This window comes from Bos grunniens, chromosome 12, assembly GCF_055505025.1.
Source record: "Bos grunniens cultivar Pamir isolate PY7600 chromosome 12, Bosgru_T2T1.0, whole genome shotgun sequence".
Taxonomy (NCBI): Eukaryota; Metazoa; Chordata; class Mammalia; order Artiodactyla; family Bovidae; genus Bos; species Bos grunniens.
In genome coordinates, this window is record NC_141176.1 from 32843796 (window position 1) to 32854596 (window position 10801).

The 10801-nt window shown below is 43.4% G+C and overlaps 1 protein-coding gene, 1 long non-coding RNA gene and 2 other non-coding genes across 8 annotated transcripts; 1 reads left to right on the forward strand and 3 right to left on the reverse strand.

The window, feature by feature from the left end:
* Nucleotides 1-262: 262 nt before the first annotated feature.
* On the reverse strand, nucleotides 263-5995 carry RPL21 (ribosomal protein L21). Of its 3 annotated transcripts, none has more exons than XM_086329649.1 (6): nucleotides 5965-5995; nucleotides 2052-2130; nucleotides 1731-1792; nucleotides 1152-1264; nucleotides 493-643; nucleotides 263-385 (listed from the first exon to the last, which is right to left on the reverse strand). In XM_086329649.1, exons 2-6 carry the CDS (start codon nucleotides 2116-2118, stop codon nucleotides 296-298), a joined length of 483 nt encoding a protein of 160 aa, XP_086185775.1. In that variant the 5' UTR covers nucleotides 2119-2130; nucleotides 5965-5995; the 3' UTR covers nucleotides 263-295. The 3 variants fall into 3 exon arrangements, with proteins under 3 accessions (XP_086185775.1, XP_086185776.1, XP_086185777.1); XM_086329650.1 differs by having other exon boundaries at nucleotides 5909-5995; XM_086329651.1 differs by having other exon boundaries at nucleotides 5551-5995.
* Nucleotides 992-1118, reverse strand: LOC147361639 (small nucleolar RNA SNORA27). The gene has a single exon (XR_015138533.1). It is a non-coding gene; the product is annotated as a small nucleolar RNA SNORA27 (small nucleolar RNA).
* On the reverse strand, nucleotides 1365-1435 carry LOC147361640 (small nucleolar RNA SNORD102). The gene has a single exon (XR_015138529.1). It is a non-coding gene; the product is annotated as a small nucleolar RNA SNORD102 (small nucleolar RNA).
* A 50-nt stretch (nucleotides 5996-6045) lies between the features above and the next one.
* On the forward strand, nucleotides 6046-10486 carry LOC147361641 (uncharacterized). 3 transcript variants are annotated; one of them, XR_015138170.1, is made up of 3 exons: nucleotides 6046-6343; nucleotides 9823-9934; nucleotides 10222-10486. It is a non-coding gene; the product is annotated as an uncharacterized LOC147361641 (long non-coding RNA). The 3 variants fall into 3 exon arrangements; XR_015138169.1 differs by having other exon boundaries at nucleotides 6256-6428; XR_015138171.1 differs by having other exon boundaries at nucleotides 6270-6424.
* The last annotated feature ends 315 nt before the right edge of the window (nucleotides 10487-10801 follow it).

Here is a 10801-nt window from a genome sequence, read left to right on the forward strand (position 1 = left end):
CAATTAAGAGTAATCAACTTTTCCTGAACTATAATGCAACAGATAATCTTTCATTCATTATATCCCCCCCCAAAACAGGGATTTAATAGGCTATTTTCCAAGAAGTAAAAATACTTTATAAATAATATCTGGCAGTGTATTAAAAAATGGAGCATACTGAACAACAACTATCTTACACCTTTCAGGAAGAAAAAACACTAAATCTGAAAAGACATCACCCACTCAATTTGGACACAACACCTCTACTCAATTAAGAGAATCATTTGCACAGTCCAGGTCTTTATTTCTACACCCATCAGGCCATGAATTCATAGGGAATGGGCTCCAACAGTTCGGGTTCCTTTCCATTGGTCCTCACAAAGTGTGCTTCTCTGGGTGGAGCAGGCTAAAAAAACACAAGGGAGTAATTATATAAAGTACTGTAACTCAATTTCAAACTGTTCCCAGAACCAATAACACACTCAACACCAAGAAACCCTGCCAAGCACTCACCTGGCGCTTCAGCTGAACCCAAGTCCCTTTCTCTTTGGCTTCCTTCTTTTTCTGATCATTTTCCTTCACACGTTTCAGGAAGCTATCTCGGCTCTTAGAGTGCTTAATATGCTCGATACGCACATTAATTCTCTTGGCAAGAATCTTGCCCCTGGAGAAAAAAGAGCCTTGTAAGTGCTTCATCAAAAACACAGCCTAAATTCAGAGAATCCTTTCATGGGTTTTACTTTAAACCATGAACCTCTACCCAGAGACAAGATGACAGCAAATTTACAATCATTTATTAAATCTTGCTGAACTGGGTGTTGAGGCAAACATCCCCATTCATAAGCTCTCTTCTGTGAGATGACAGACTCTCAAGTACCAAATAATTTAAGCAAAACCAGACCACTAATAAAACGTACAACTTATTAAACTTCTTACCTTCTGAAAACTATAACTACTTAGTTAACATACTCCATAAGGCTTTAACATTGTAAGGTGCAAACTAAGTTTATTACAATGTTTCCTCTGACAGGTTACAAGACAAACACCCAGTTTGCCTGAGTTTTAAAAGGTTATTTCCTTTGCCCCACTTGAATGACCAATAAAGACATAAGTCCAATTGGCAAAGTGAAAGGGGGTGTGAGGCAATATACAAAGAATTAGACCGTACTTACTTAACTTGTTTGTTTACAATGATGCCAACAGCATGCTGGGTGACATTGTAGACTCTTCCAGTTTTGCCATGGTAACATTTGTGGGGCATTCCTTTTTGAACAGTACCCATTCCCTGTTTAGAAAGGAAGTCAACGTCATGCCAGCAATTTCCCCCCTCCTTTTAAACCCAAAGTAAGATATTTTAATTTTTTTTCTTTAAAAGGCAACTCAAGAGCTCTCAGAGCCGGTGAAATGTCATTTTCACGTTGCTTTAAGCAATCAAAAAGACAATCATCATTAAGCTCTGGAGTGCCAGGACACATACACTTAAGTTCTTATGATTTCCCCCCTAACTTTTCCACTAGCTGTTAAAAACAAGTAATGAGAAAATTCTTAAGACTCAAAAATAGCATTTTAAAAGCTTGTTTTTGAAAGTAAAATTACAATAGCCATTCCACACTCTAAGGAGCTCCTCCTCAGTAAATGGATTTCCCCTCAATTAGGAAGACAAAATGATGGAATACACACTGTTCAAATTTCAACAACTTTTCTAACTTCTAATGTTACTCCGTGGTTAATTCTCCAGTTTTATAATTTACCTTGATATCTACAATATCACCCTTCCTGTAGATTCGCATGTATGTGGCCAAAGGAACAACTCCTGCAAAAAGAAAAAGAAAAAAAAAACAACACACAAAACAGTCAATATTGAGAGTAAAAGAAATACTTACTAGCCTTCAACACACTTTTTGGCTGTTACAAGTACTTTATCTTGATAGCCAACAATTTAGAAATTATATATAAAATGCATGTTTTATATTAAAAGGCAGATGCTGATTAATCAGTGTCATTTATTAACAACACACTGTATGAACCGCAACACACAGGCAATAAACCAGGAGGAGGGCAGCTCCACTCACCATGTTTTCTGAAAGGCCTGGAGAACATGTAGCGGGTGCCCCGCCTCTTTCCCTTTGTGTTGGTCATCTTGGCGAATCACTGAAACCAGAAAGCACAGAACACTCAAACACAGTGTCAACAGTGTCATCTTCTCCTTTAACCAAAAAATATGTAATTACAAATGCACTCATTTCAGTAGCAACATCAGAATTAGGGAACAATCTACAAGGCTGGCTCACCAATCAATAGCTCTTATAAAAGGGGAAAAGGCAGTAATTTTACCAAGATTTTTGTCAAAATCACCTAAAAAGTCTAAGAGGCAGAACTGGATTTCAGAATCCAAACCAGCACTTTCCCTATGAGAATATAAAAACACAACAGGACCCTGGCATACTATTTCTGAGACTGCCAAGAGCACTGGAATTACTAGAAGGCAAAGCACAAAACTCAAGTCTTTTATTTTTGCATATTGGATACCCCCCCTTTCAACCTACAGGTTTCTCTTATACAGCATCTATTAACTTATCAAAAATCTCTAACTCACTTATCTAATTACTCAGTTGTTTACCAGGAAATGTAAGGTGTATCTACACTGTTAAACTTTTCACTTTGTTTCCCCAAAGCTCAAAATAATGGTTTTAATTGCTTCAGATCACCCAAGAGAACTACCATTGCTGGCAACGACTCCTACCACAAGGAGATCACAAGTTAGAACACAGTGTTCTAACCTAAATCAATCTCTCAATATGTTACCATATCTTCAAAAGTGACTCCCAAGAATCTTTTTCATATGACTTGCCTGGCAAGGAAACAGAATGTTTTAGCTAACCCATCAAAGTTAAACCACTGTGCACACTCTTACTTCACATTCTACTAATTACTCTGTAATGGTCTATATGGGAAAAGAATATTAAAAAAAGAAAGACTTATGTATAACTGATTCACTCTGCTGTACACTACAAACTAACATTGTAAACTGACTGACTATATGCCTATAAAAACTTTTAAAAAAATATCCACAACAAAAAAGAAAGGCAAGAAGAATCTATCAAGCCTAAATACTGCTTCAATTCTCAACTCTACATTTGTACTAAGTTCATATAAACTCGCCTTACGTTCATAAACAAGGAGACATGCTCTGTGGGTATCAGTAAATCATTTCTTGACTACTGAGCCCACTAGTTAGAAATCCATTCACGACCCAAGACACATGACTTGCCTTTTGCAAAGAAATAGAGGAAAACAATATAATGGGAAAGACTAGAGATCTCTTCAAGAAAATCAGAGATACCAAAGGAACATTTCATGCAAAGATGGGCTCGATAAAGGACAGAAATGGTATGGACCTAACAGAAGCAGAAGATATTAAGAAGAGGTGGCACGAATACACAGAAGAACTGTACAAAAAAGATCATCACGATCCAGGTAATCATGTTGGTGTGATCACTGACCTAGAGCCAGACATCCTGAAATGTGAAGTCAAGTGGGCCTTAGAAAGCATCACTACGAACAAAGCTAGTGGAGGTGATGGAATTCCAGTTGAGCTATTTCAAATCCTGAAAGATGATGCTGTGAAAGTGCTGCACTCAATATGCCAGCAAATTTTGAAAACTCAGCAGTGGCCACGGTACCAGAAAAGGTCAGTTTTTATTCCAATCCCAAAGAAAAGCAATGCTGCCAAATAATGCTCAAACTACTGCACAATTGCACTCATCTCACACACTAGTAAAGTAATGCTCAAAATTCTCCAAGCCAGGCTTCAGCAACACGTGAACCGTGAACTTCCAGTTGTTCAAGCTGGTTTTAGAAAAGGCAGAGGAATCAGAGATCAAATTGCCAACATCCGCTGGATCATGGAAAAAGCAAGAGAGTTCCAAAAAAACATCTATTTCTGCTTTATTGACTATGCCAAAGCCTTTGACTGTGTGGATCACAATAAACTGTGTTAAATTCTGAAACACATGGGAATACCAGACCACCTGACCTGCCTCTTGAGAAACCTGTATGCAGGTCAGGAAGCAACAGTTAGAACTGGACATGGAACAACAGACTGGTTCCAAATAGGAAAAGGAGTACGTCAAGGCTGTATATTGTCACCCTGCTTATTTAACTTATATGCAGAGTACATCATGAGAAATGCTGGGCTGGAAGAAACACAAGCCGGAATCAAGATCGCCACGAGAAATATCAGTAACCTCAGATATGCAGATGACACCACCCTTATGGCAGAAAGTGAAGAGGAACTAAAAAGCCTCTTGATGAAGGTGAAAGAGGACAGTGAAAAAGTTGGCTTAAAACTTAACATTCAGAAAACGAAGATGAGGCATCTGGTCCCATCACTTCATGGGAAATACAGGGGGAAACAGTGTCAGACTTTATTTTTGGGGGCTCCAAAATCACTGCAGATGGTGACTGCAGCCATGAAATTAAAAGATGCTTACTCCTTGGAAGGAAAGTTATGACCAACTTAGCATATTCAAAAGCAGAGACATTACTTTGCCAACAAAGGTCCGTCTAGTCAAGGCTATGGTTTTTCCTGTGGTCATGTATGGATGTGAGAGTTGGACTGTGAAGGCTGAGCGCCGAAGAATTGATGCTTTTGAACTGTGGTGTTGGAGAAGACTCTTGAGAGTCCCTTGGACTGCAAGGAGATCCAACCAGTCCATTCTGAAGGAGATCAGCCCTGGGATTTCTTTGGAGGGAATGATGTTGAAGCTGCAACTCCAGTACTTTGGCCACCTCATGCGAAGAGTTGACTCATTGGAAAAGACTCTGATGCTGGGAGGGATTGGGAGCAGAAGGGGACGACAGAGGATGAGATGGCTGGATGGCATTACTGACTCTATGGACTTGAGTCTCAGTGAACTCCGGGAGTTGGTGATGGACAGGGAGGCCTGGCGTGCTGCGATTCATGGTGTCGCAAAGAGTCGGACACGACTGAGCGACTGAACTGAACTGACGGAGCACATCTCGAAGTTTGGGCAACTCTGGCAGCTGCTACAAACTAGCCTGCCAGCCTCCTCTGTCCTGGGATTTCCCAGGCAAGAGTACTGGAGTGGGTTGCCATTTCCTTCTCCAGATCTTCCAGACCTAGGGATTGAACCCGGGTATCCCGCATGGTAGGCAGACGCTTTTCCGTCTGAGCCACCAGGGAAGTCCACAAACTAGACAGAAGGACGCAAAAACTAAGGCTAAGCGGTTTCTTGCTTAACTCCCCTCCCCGCCCCAAACTTCTAAATCAGACAGAACTATTCAGAAATCCCTGTACTCAACACTTGCTGCCCTGCATTAATACACCCATAGCCAACAAAAGCATTTTCCCTTTGTCCAACTGGGGCCCCAAGACAACATTTAAACGACCCGAAATCACTCCCTCTGTATGAACGACTAACGGCCTCGGTTTCTTAGTCCAGGTGGACTCTGGGCACCTCTGCGGTTCTCCGACCAGGCCCCAGGCTCACACACACACCCCGCCAACCCGTTCCTACCACCCTGAAGCCCCTAGCCCGCAGCACATACACTTCAGCTTCTGCAACGAGAATAAGGATGCCACCCTGAAGGCATTCGAAAAGAAAGGGTCACGCGGCCCCAGAGCCGGTCCGAGGAATCCCAGGTCAGCAGGGCTGAAGCCGTGCAAGCACAGGAGGGACCAGTTCCCTTGCTCCGACAGACCCGAGTCACGTCACCCAGGGGCTGCGGCCCCGCTTCTCTGGGGCTCTTCCCCTCAGCAGGTCGCGGCCTCGGCCCAGCCCCGCGCCCACGGTCCCGAGTCTGGATGGACACAGCCCCACCACTCGAGCCAGCGGCCCCCGGAAAAGCTAGACAGCCTTTCTAGGGCTTCATGCGCGGCCTCAGCCGCTACAGGGTTGAAACTCACGCCTGAGGGGCCGGGAGAGAAACGAGAGGCGGCGGGAGCCACGCGCTGGCCTTTACCTGGAAGATGGCGGTTCCGGCCGAAAAGAAGGAGGCGGGGCCGCGCATGCGCCTTTCAAGGCCCTGTGGGCTGCCCACGGCGCTGCCTGAAGAAACGCCGACCGACAGCCATCCTTTCCTGAGGGGTGAGGTTATTGTCCCTGAGGACGAGGAGAGCCTGTGAGGATACTGTCATTTCTTGCGAAAAAGAGGGCGAGGTAATCGACCGACACAGGCTGACACTTGGCTCTTGCCAGACAGCCCAGAAAGGGGCCTTCAAGGGGGTCCAACGGGCGCCGACGTCCCGAGCGTGTTGACGTCAGCGCCTGCGTCAGACGCTACGCCGGGTGCGGGTGTGTGCGTGCGTCCTCGGGCAGCATTCGGGCGCGCGAAGTTACAGGTCTGTTCTCGCTGCTGCAGTCAACGGGGATGGCTATGTGGGCAGAAAAGCCAGGCTGTAGTGAAGAAAGCGTGTTGTCCGGTTTGTACGTGTTTCAAACCTATTTTTTCTCAATGCGTAAAAGCATAGTACACACTTCCTGGTAGGTTCGTGCGTGTTACAACCACTTTGGAAAGCCACAGGGCAAAATCTAGTGAAACGGAAGATGAACGAATAATCAGATTCCGGGGATTTCCCTGACGGTCCAGTGGCTGGGACCCCGCTTTCCCAATGCAGGGGTCCCTGGTTCCATCCCTGGTGGAGGATCTAGATTCCTGTCTGCCGCATCTTGTGTTGCAACTAAAGATTCCGCAGGTTTCAATAAGGATCCTGCTTGCTGCAGCTAAGGCCCTAAGATGGGGGGGGGGGGGGGGGCAAATAAAGAAGTCTTAAAAACACCAGACTCTGGCATTTTTAGTTGTTGGCCGTTACAATCACTCCCTTCCAGCTCCCACAGGTCATCTTTCCTTTCTTAACGATTCTCCTTGCTAAGGCTCCTTGGATAAGCGGAGGCTCTGCCTTCTCCCTGACAGCATCTCCACAGCTGAGCGTCGTCCTCAGCTGCACACAGGCTAACTGCAGTCACTATAATAAGTCATATCTGGGCTGTAGTTTGCGCATATGGACTTTGTTTTCTTCAACAGATAGCAGTGTTAAGCCACGTGGCTCAGATGGTAAGGAGTCTGCTTGGAATCCGCCTGCAATGCGGGAGACCTGGGTTCGATCGCTGGGTCGGGAAGATGCCCAGGAGGAGGGCATGGCAACCCACTCCAGTATCCTTGCCTAGGGAATCCCATGGCGGACTAGATAGAGTCCATAGGGTCACAACTGAGAGTCGAACACTACCGAGCGACTAGCACACGCGTGCACACACATACGCACGATTTTAGTTAACTTAAAAAAAAAAATGCTGGGAATTCCCTGGTGGTCCAGTGGTTAGGACTCTCTGAGTCCACTGCAGAGGGCATGGATTCGAACCTTGGTCTGGAAACTAAAATCCTGCACTTCAGTTCAGTTCAGTCATGTCCAGTTCTTTGATACCCGATGAACTGCAGCACTCCAGGCTTCCCTGTCCATCACCAACTCTCAGAGCTTGCTCGAACTCACCTCCATCAAGTCAGTGATGCTATCCAACCATCTTATCCTCTGCCGTCCACTTCTCTTCCCACCTTCAATCTTTCCCAGCATCAGGGTCTTTTCCAAGGAGTCAGTTCTTCACATCAGGTGGCCCAAATATTGGAGCTTCAGCTTCAGCATCAGTCCTTCCAATGAACATTCAGGGTAGATTTCCTTAAGGATTGGCTGGTTTGATCTCCTTGCAGTCCAAGGGACTCTCAAGAGTTTTCTCCAACACCGTAGTTCAAAAGTTCTGACAAAACGTGGTCCACTGGAGAAGGGAATGACAAACCACTTCAGTATTCTTGCCTTGAGAACCCCATGAACAGTATGAAAAGATCCTGCAAGCTGCGAAGTAAAAAAAAAAAAAAAAACAAACAAAAAACCTTACTTGTCATAGTAAAATTGTTCTATGTCAAATTTCTATTTTTTAGCAGATCCTGTTATTTATCTCACTCATCAGTGGATCTGGACTAAGGGTAACATGGTTATTACTCTTATCCTAAGAAAAACATAATTAGTATGAAAATAATAGTATAACAAGATGAATTCCAAAACTAAATGTGTTCTTGCTGTGGCCTACCGTTTTAGACTTTGTACATATGTATTTGTGCATATGTATGTGTATATTATCGGAGAAGGCAATGGCACCCCACTCCAGTACTCTTGCCTGGCAAATCCCATGGACGGAGGAGCCTGGTAGGCTGCAGTCCATGGGGTCGCTAGGAGTCAGATATGACTTCACTTTATTTTTTCACTTTCATACATTGGAGAAGGAAATGGCAACCCACTCCAGTGTTCTTGTCTGGAGAATCCCAGGGACGGGGGAGCCTGGTGGGCTGCCGTCTATGGGGTCACACAGAGTCGGACACAACTGAAGCGACTTAGCAGTAGCAGCAGCATGTGTATATTGTATATCTTTGTACATATGTGTGTACATATGGATGTGTGTATTATATATATATATCTGTCTATGTACATATATTTGGGTAGGGAGGGAGAAATTGAGATAGAATTTTTAAATATATATACCCTGAAATGCACAGATCCTAAGTGTTCATTTGGATGATTTTTGACTAATATATACAATCTACTATATACAATTAGTATATATACAATATGCTAATATATATACAATCTATATATACAATCAGTATATATACTAATATATACAATCTTATAACCAATATCTCCAAGCAAGATTAGAACATTGCCTGTGTTTCTTCCCAGGTAATCCCCTCCCCAACTAGAATAATCCAATATTCTGATTTTTATAACCATAGATTAGTTTTACCTATTCTTAAATCTCACATAAATGGAAATGTATGCACAGTATGTACTCTTTGTTGTCTGACTCTTTTTTTTTTTTCAGCTTAGTGTTTCTGAGTTTCAATTATGTTGTTGCTGGTATCAGCAGTTGAATTTATTTTTTTATTGCTAAGTAGTAGTCCACTGTATGAATATACCACAGTTTGTTTATACATTCTTTGAATGGAAATTTGGTTGTTGTTTTTTTTTTCCCTTGATTTTATGCTGTATGAATAAGTTTTAGTCACCAAGTTGTATCTGACTCTTTTGTGACCCCGTGGACTGTAGCCCGCCAAGCTCCCCGTCCATGGAATTTTCTAGGCAAGAATACTTGCCCTTCCCTTCTCCAGGGGATCTGCCTGACCCAGGGATTGAACCCAGGTCTGATGCTAGGAAAGATCGAAGGTGGGAAGAAAAAGACGACAGAGGATGAGATGGTTGGATCATATCAATGAACATGAGTCTGAGTAAACTCTGGGAGTTGGTGATGGACAGGGAGGCCTGGTGTGCTGCAGTCCTTGGGGTTGCAAAGAGTCGGACACAACTGAGTGACTGAACTGAAATATTCTTGAGGATATGTTTTCATTTCTCTTGAGTAAATACTGAGAGCATTGCTTGATCATAAGGTATGTCTAACTTTGGAGAAAATTGCCAGATGGTTTTCCAAAGTGAACCCTTATTTTATTTATTTAGCATTTTCCTCTGAAGAGAGACTACAGCATTTATTTTTAACACAGGCTTTTAAAGTAGGTTTGTGTCATTAGCTCCATTGTACAGATCTGAAAACCAAAGTGGTTTCCTAAATGTCTGATGGTCGGTTTATCCCATTTGAGATCATTAACTGTAAAAAGAGTAAGAAAAGGCTTGAAACTTAAAAAGAAATGTGAAGTAAATTAAATGTAGAAAGTAGGAAAACTCAAAATTCATTTAATATTTATAAGCATCTAGATTAAAACAGGTACCGTTCTGAGGGATGGGACCATAAAAATGAATAAAACATAATCCTTGCCTTCAAGGACTCCAAAGAGCTTGGTGGAAGAGGAAGGCCACAGACTGTTCTAGGTGGACTAGCAGAGGACACGGAGTGTGAGCAACACAGGAGTTCTGTGGCTGATCCACTGCGCCAAGGTGAGCGGAAGGGGTGGGATAGAAGAGTCCCTGGGTGAGAAAGGAAGCTTCGCAGAGAAGGCTGAATATATAACAAAGGAGGCACTCTTTGACCAGAGAACAAGTAGCAAGGGTATTTTAGGTTGAAAGTATCACTGCTTCTGTAAAGGCATACAGATGGATAATAACTTTAAAAACTCAGAAATGAAAGTCACCCAATAGCTTTAGAAAATAAGGTCAACAAACAAACAGGAGTGTGACATTAAAATGAAACCAGTTTTGGACTTCCCTTGTGGTACGGTGGACAGGAGTCTGCCTGTCAACGCAGGGGACACGGGTTTGATCCCTGGGCCCGGAAGATCCCACGTGCTGTGGAGCAACTAAGCACCTGTGCCACAACTCCTGAGCCCGCACTCTAGAGCCCTCGCTCTGCAACAGGAGAAACCACTGCAGTGAGAAGCCCGTGCACCGCGACGAAGTGGAGCCCCCGCTGGTTGCAACTAGAGAAAACCCACGTGCAGCAACGAAGACCCAGCACAGCTGAAAATAAATAAAATTATTTTTAAAAAATTATTAAATGGAGCCAATTTTATGATTTTGCACCAGGCTTGAGTAAGATACTAAGCAAAATTCATAAGTTTGCTCATTAAAGTAAGTTCATGGGTCTTCCCTAGTGGTCCAGTGGTTAAAAAACTCCACACTCCAATGCAGGGAGCATGGGTTTGATCCCTGACCAATCTAGACAGCATATTAAAAAGCAGAGACATTGCCTACAAGGGTCCATCTAGTCAAAGCTATGGTTTTTCCAGTAGTCATGTATGGATGTGAGAGCTGGACTATAAAGAAAGCTGAGCACTGAAGAATTGATGCTTTTGAACTGTGGTGTTG

What these genes read in the sequence shown, in the direction of transcription:
- RPL21 (XM_086329649.1), bottom strand. Translation starts at nt 2,118, where the DNA reads ATGACCAACACAAAGGGAAAGAGGCGGGGCACCCGCTACATGTTCTCC. An exon ending in ATTGTAAACAAACAAGTTAA is followed by an intron (nt 644 to 1,151) that starts GTAAGTACGGTC and finishes TTTTTTCTCCAG; the next exon opens with GGGCAAGATTCTTGCCAAGA. An exon ending in GGGTTCAGCTGAAGCGCCAG is followed by an intron (nt 386 to 492) that starts GTGAGTGCTTGG and finishes GTGTTTTTTTAG; the next exon opens with CCTGCTCCACCCAGAGAAGC.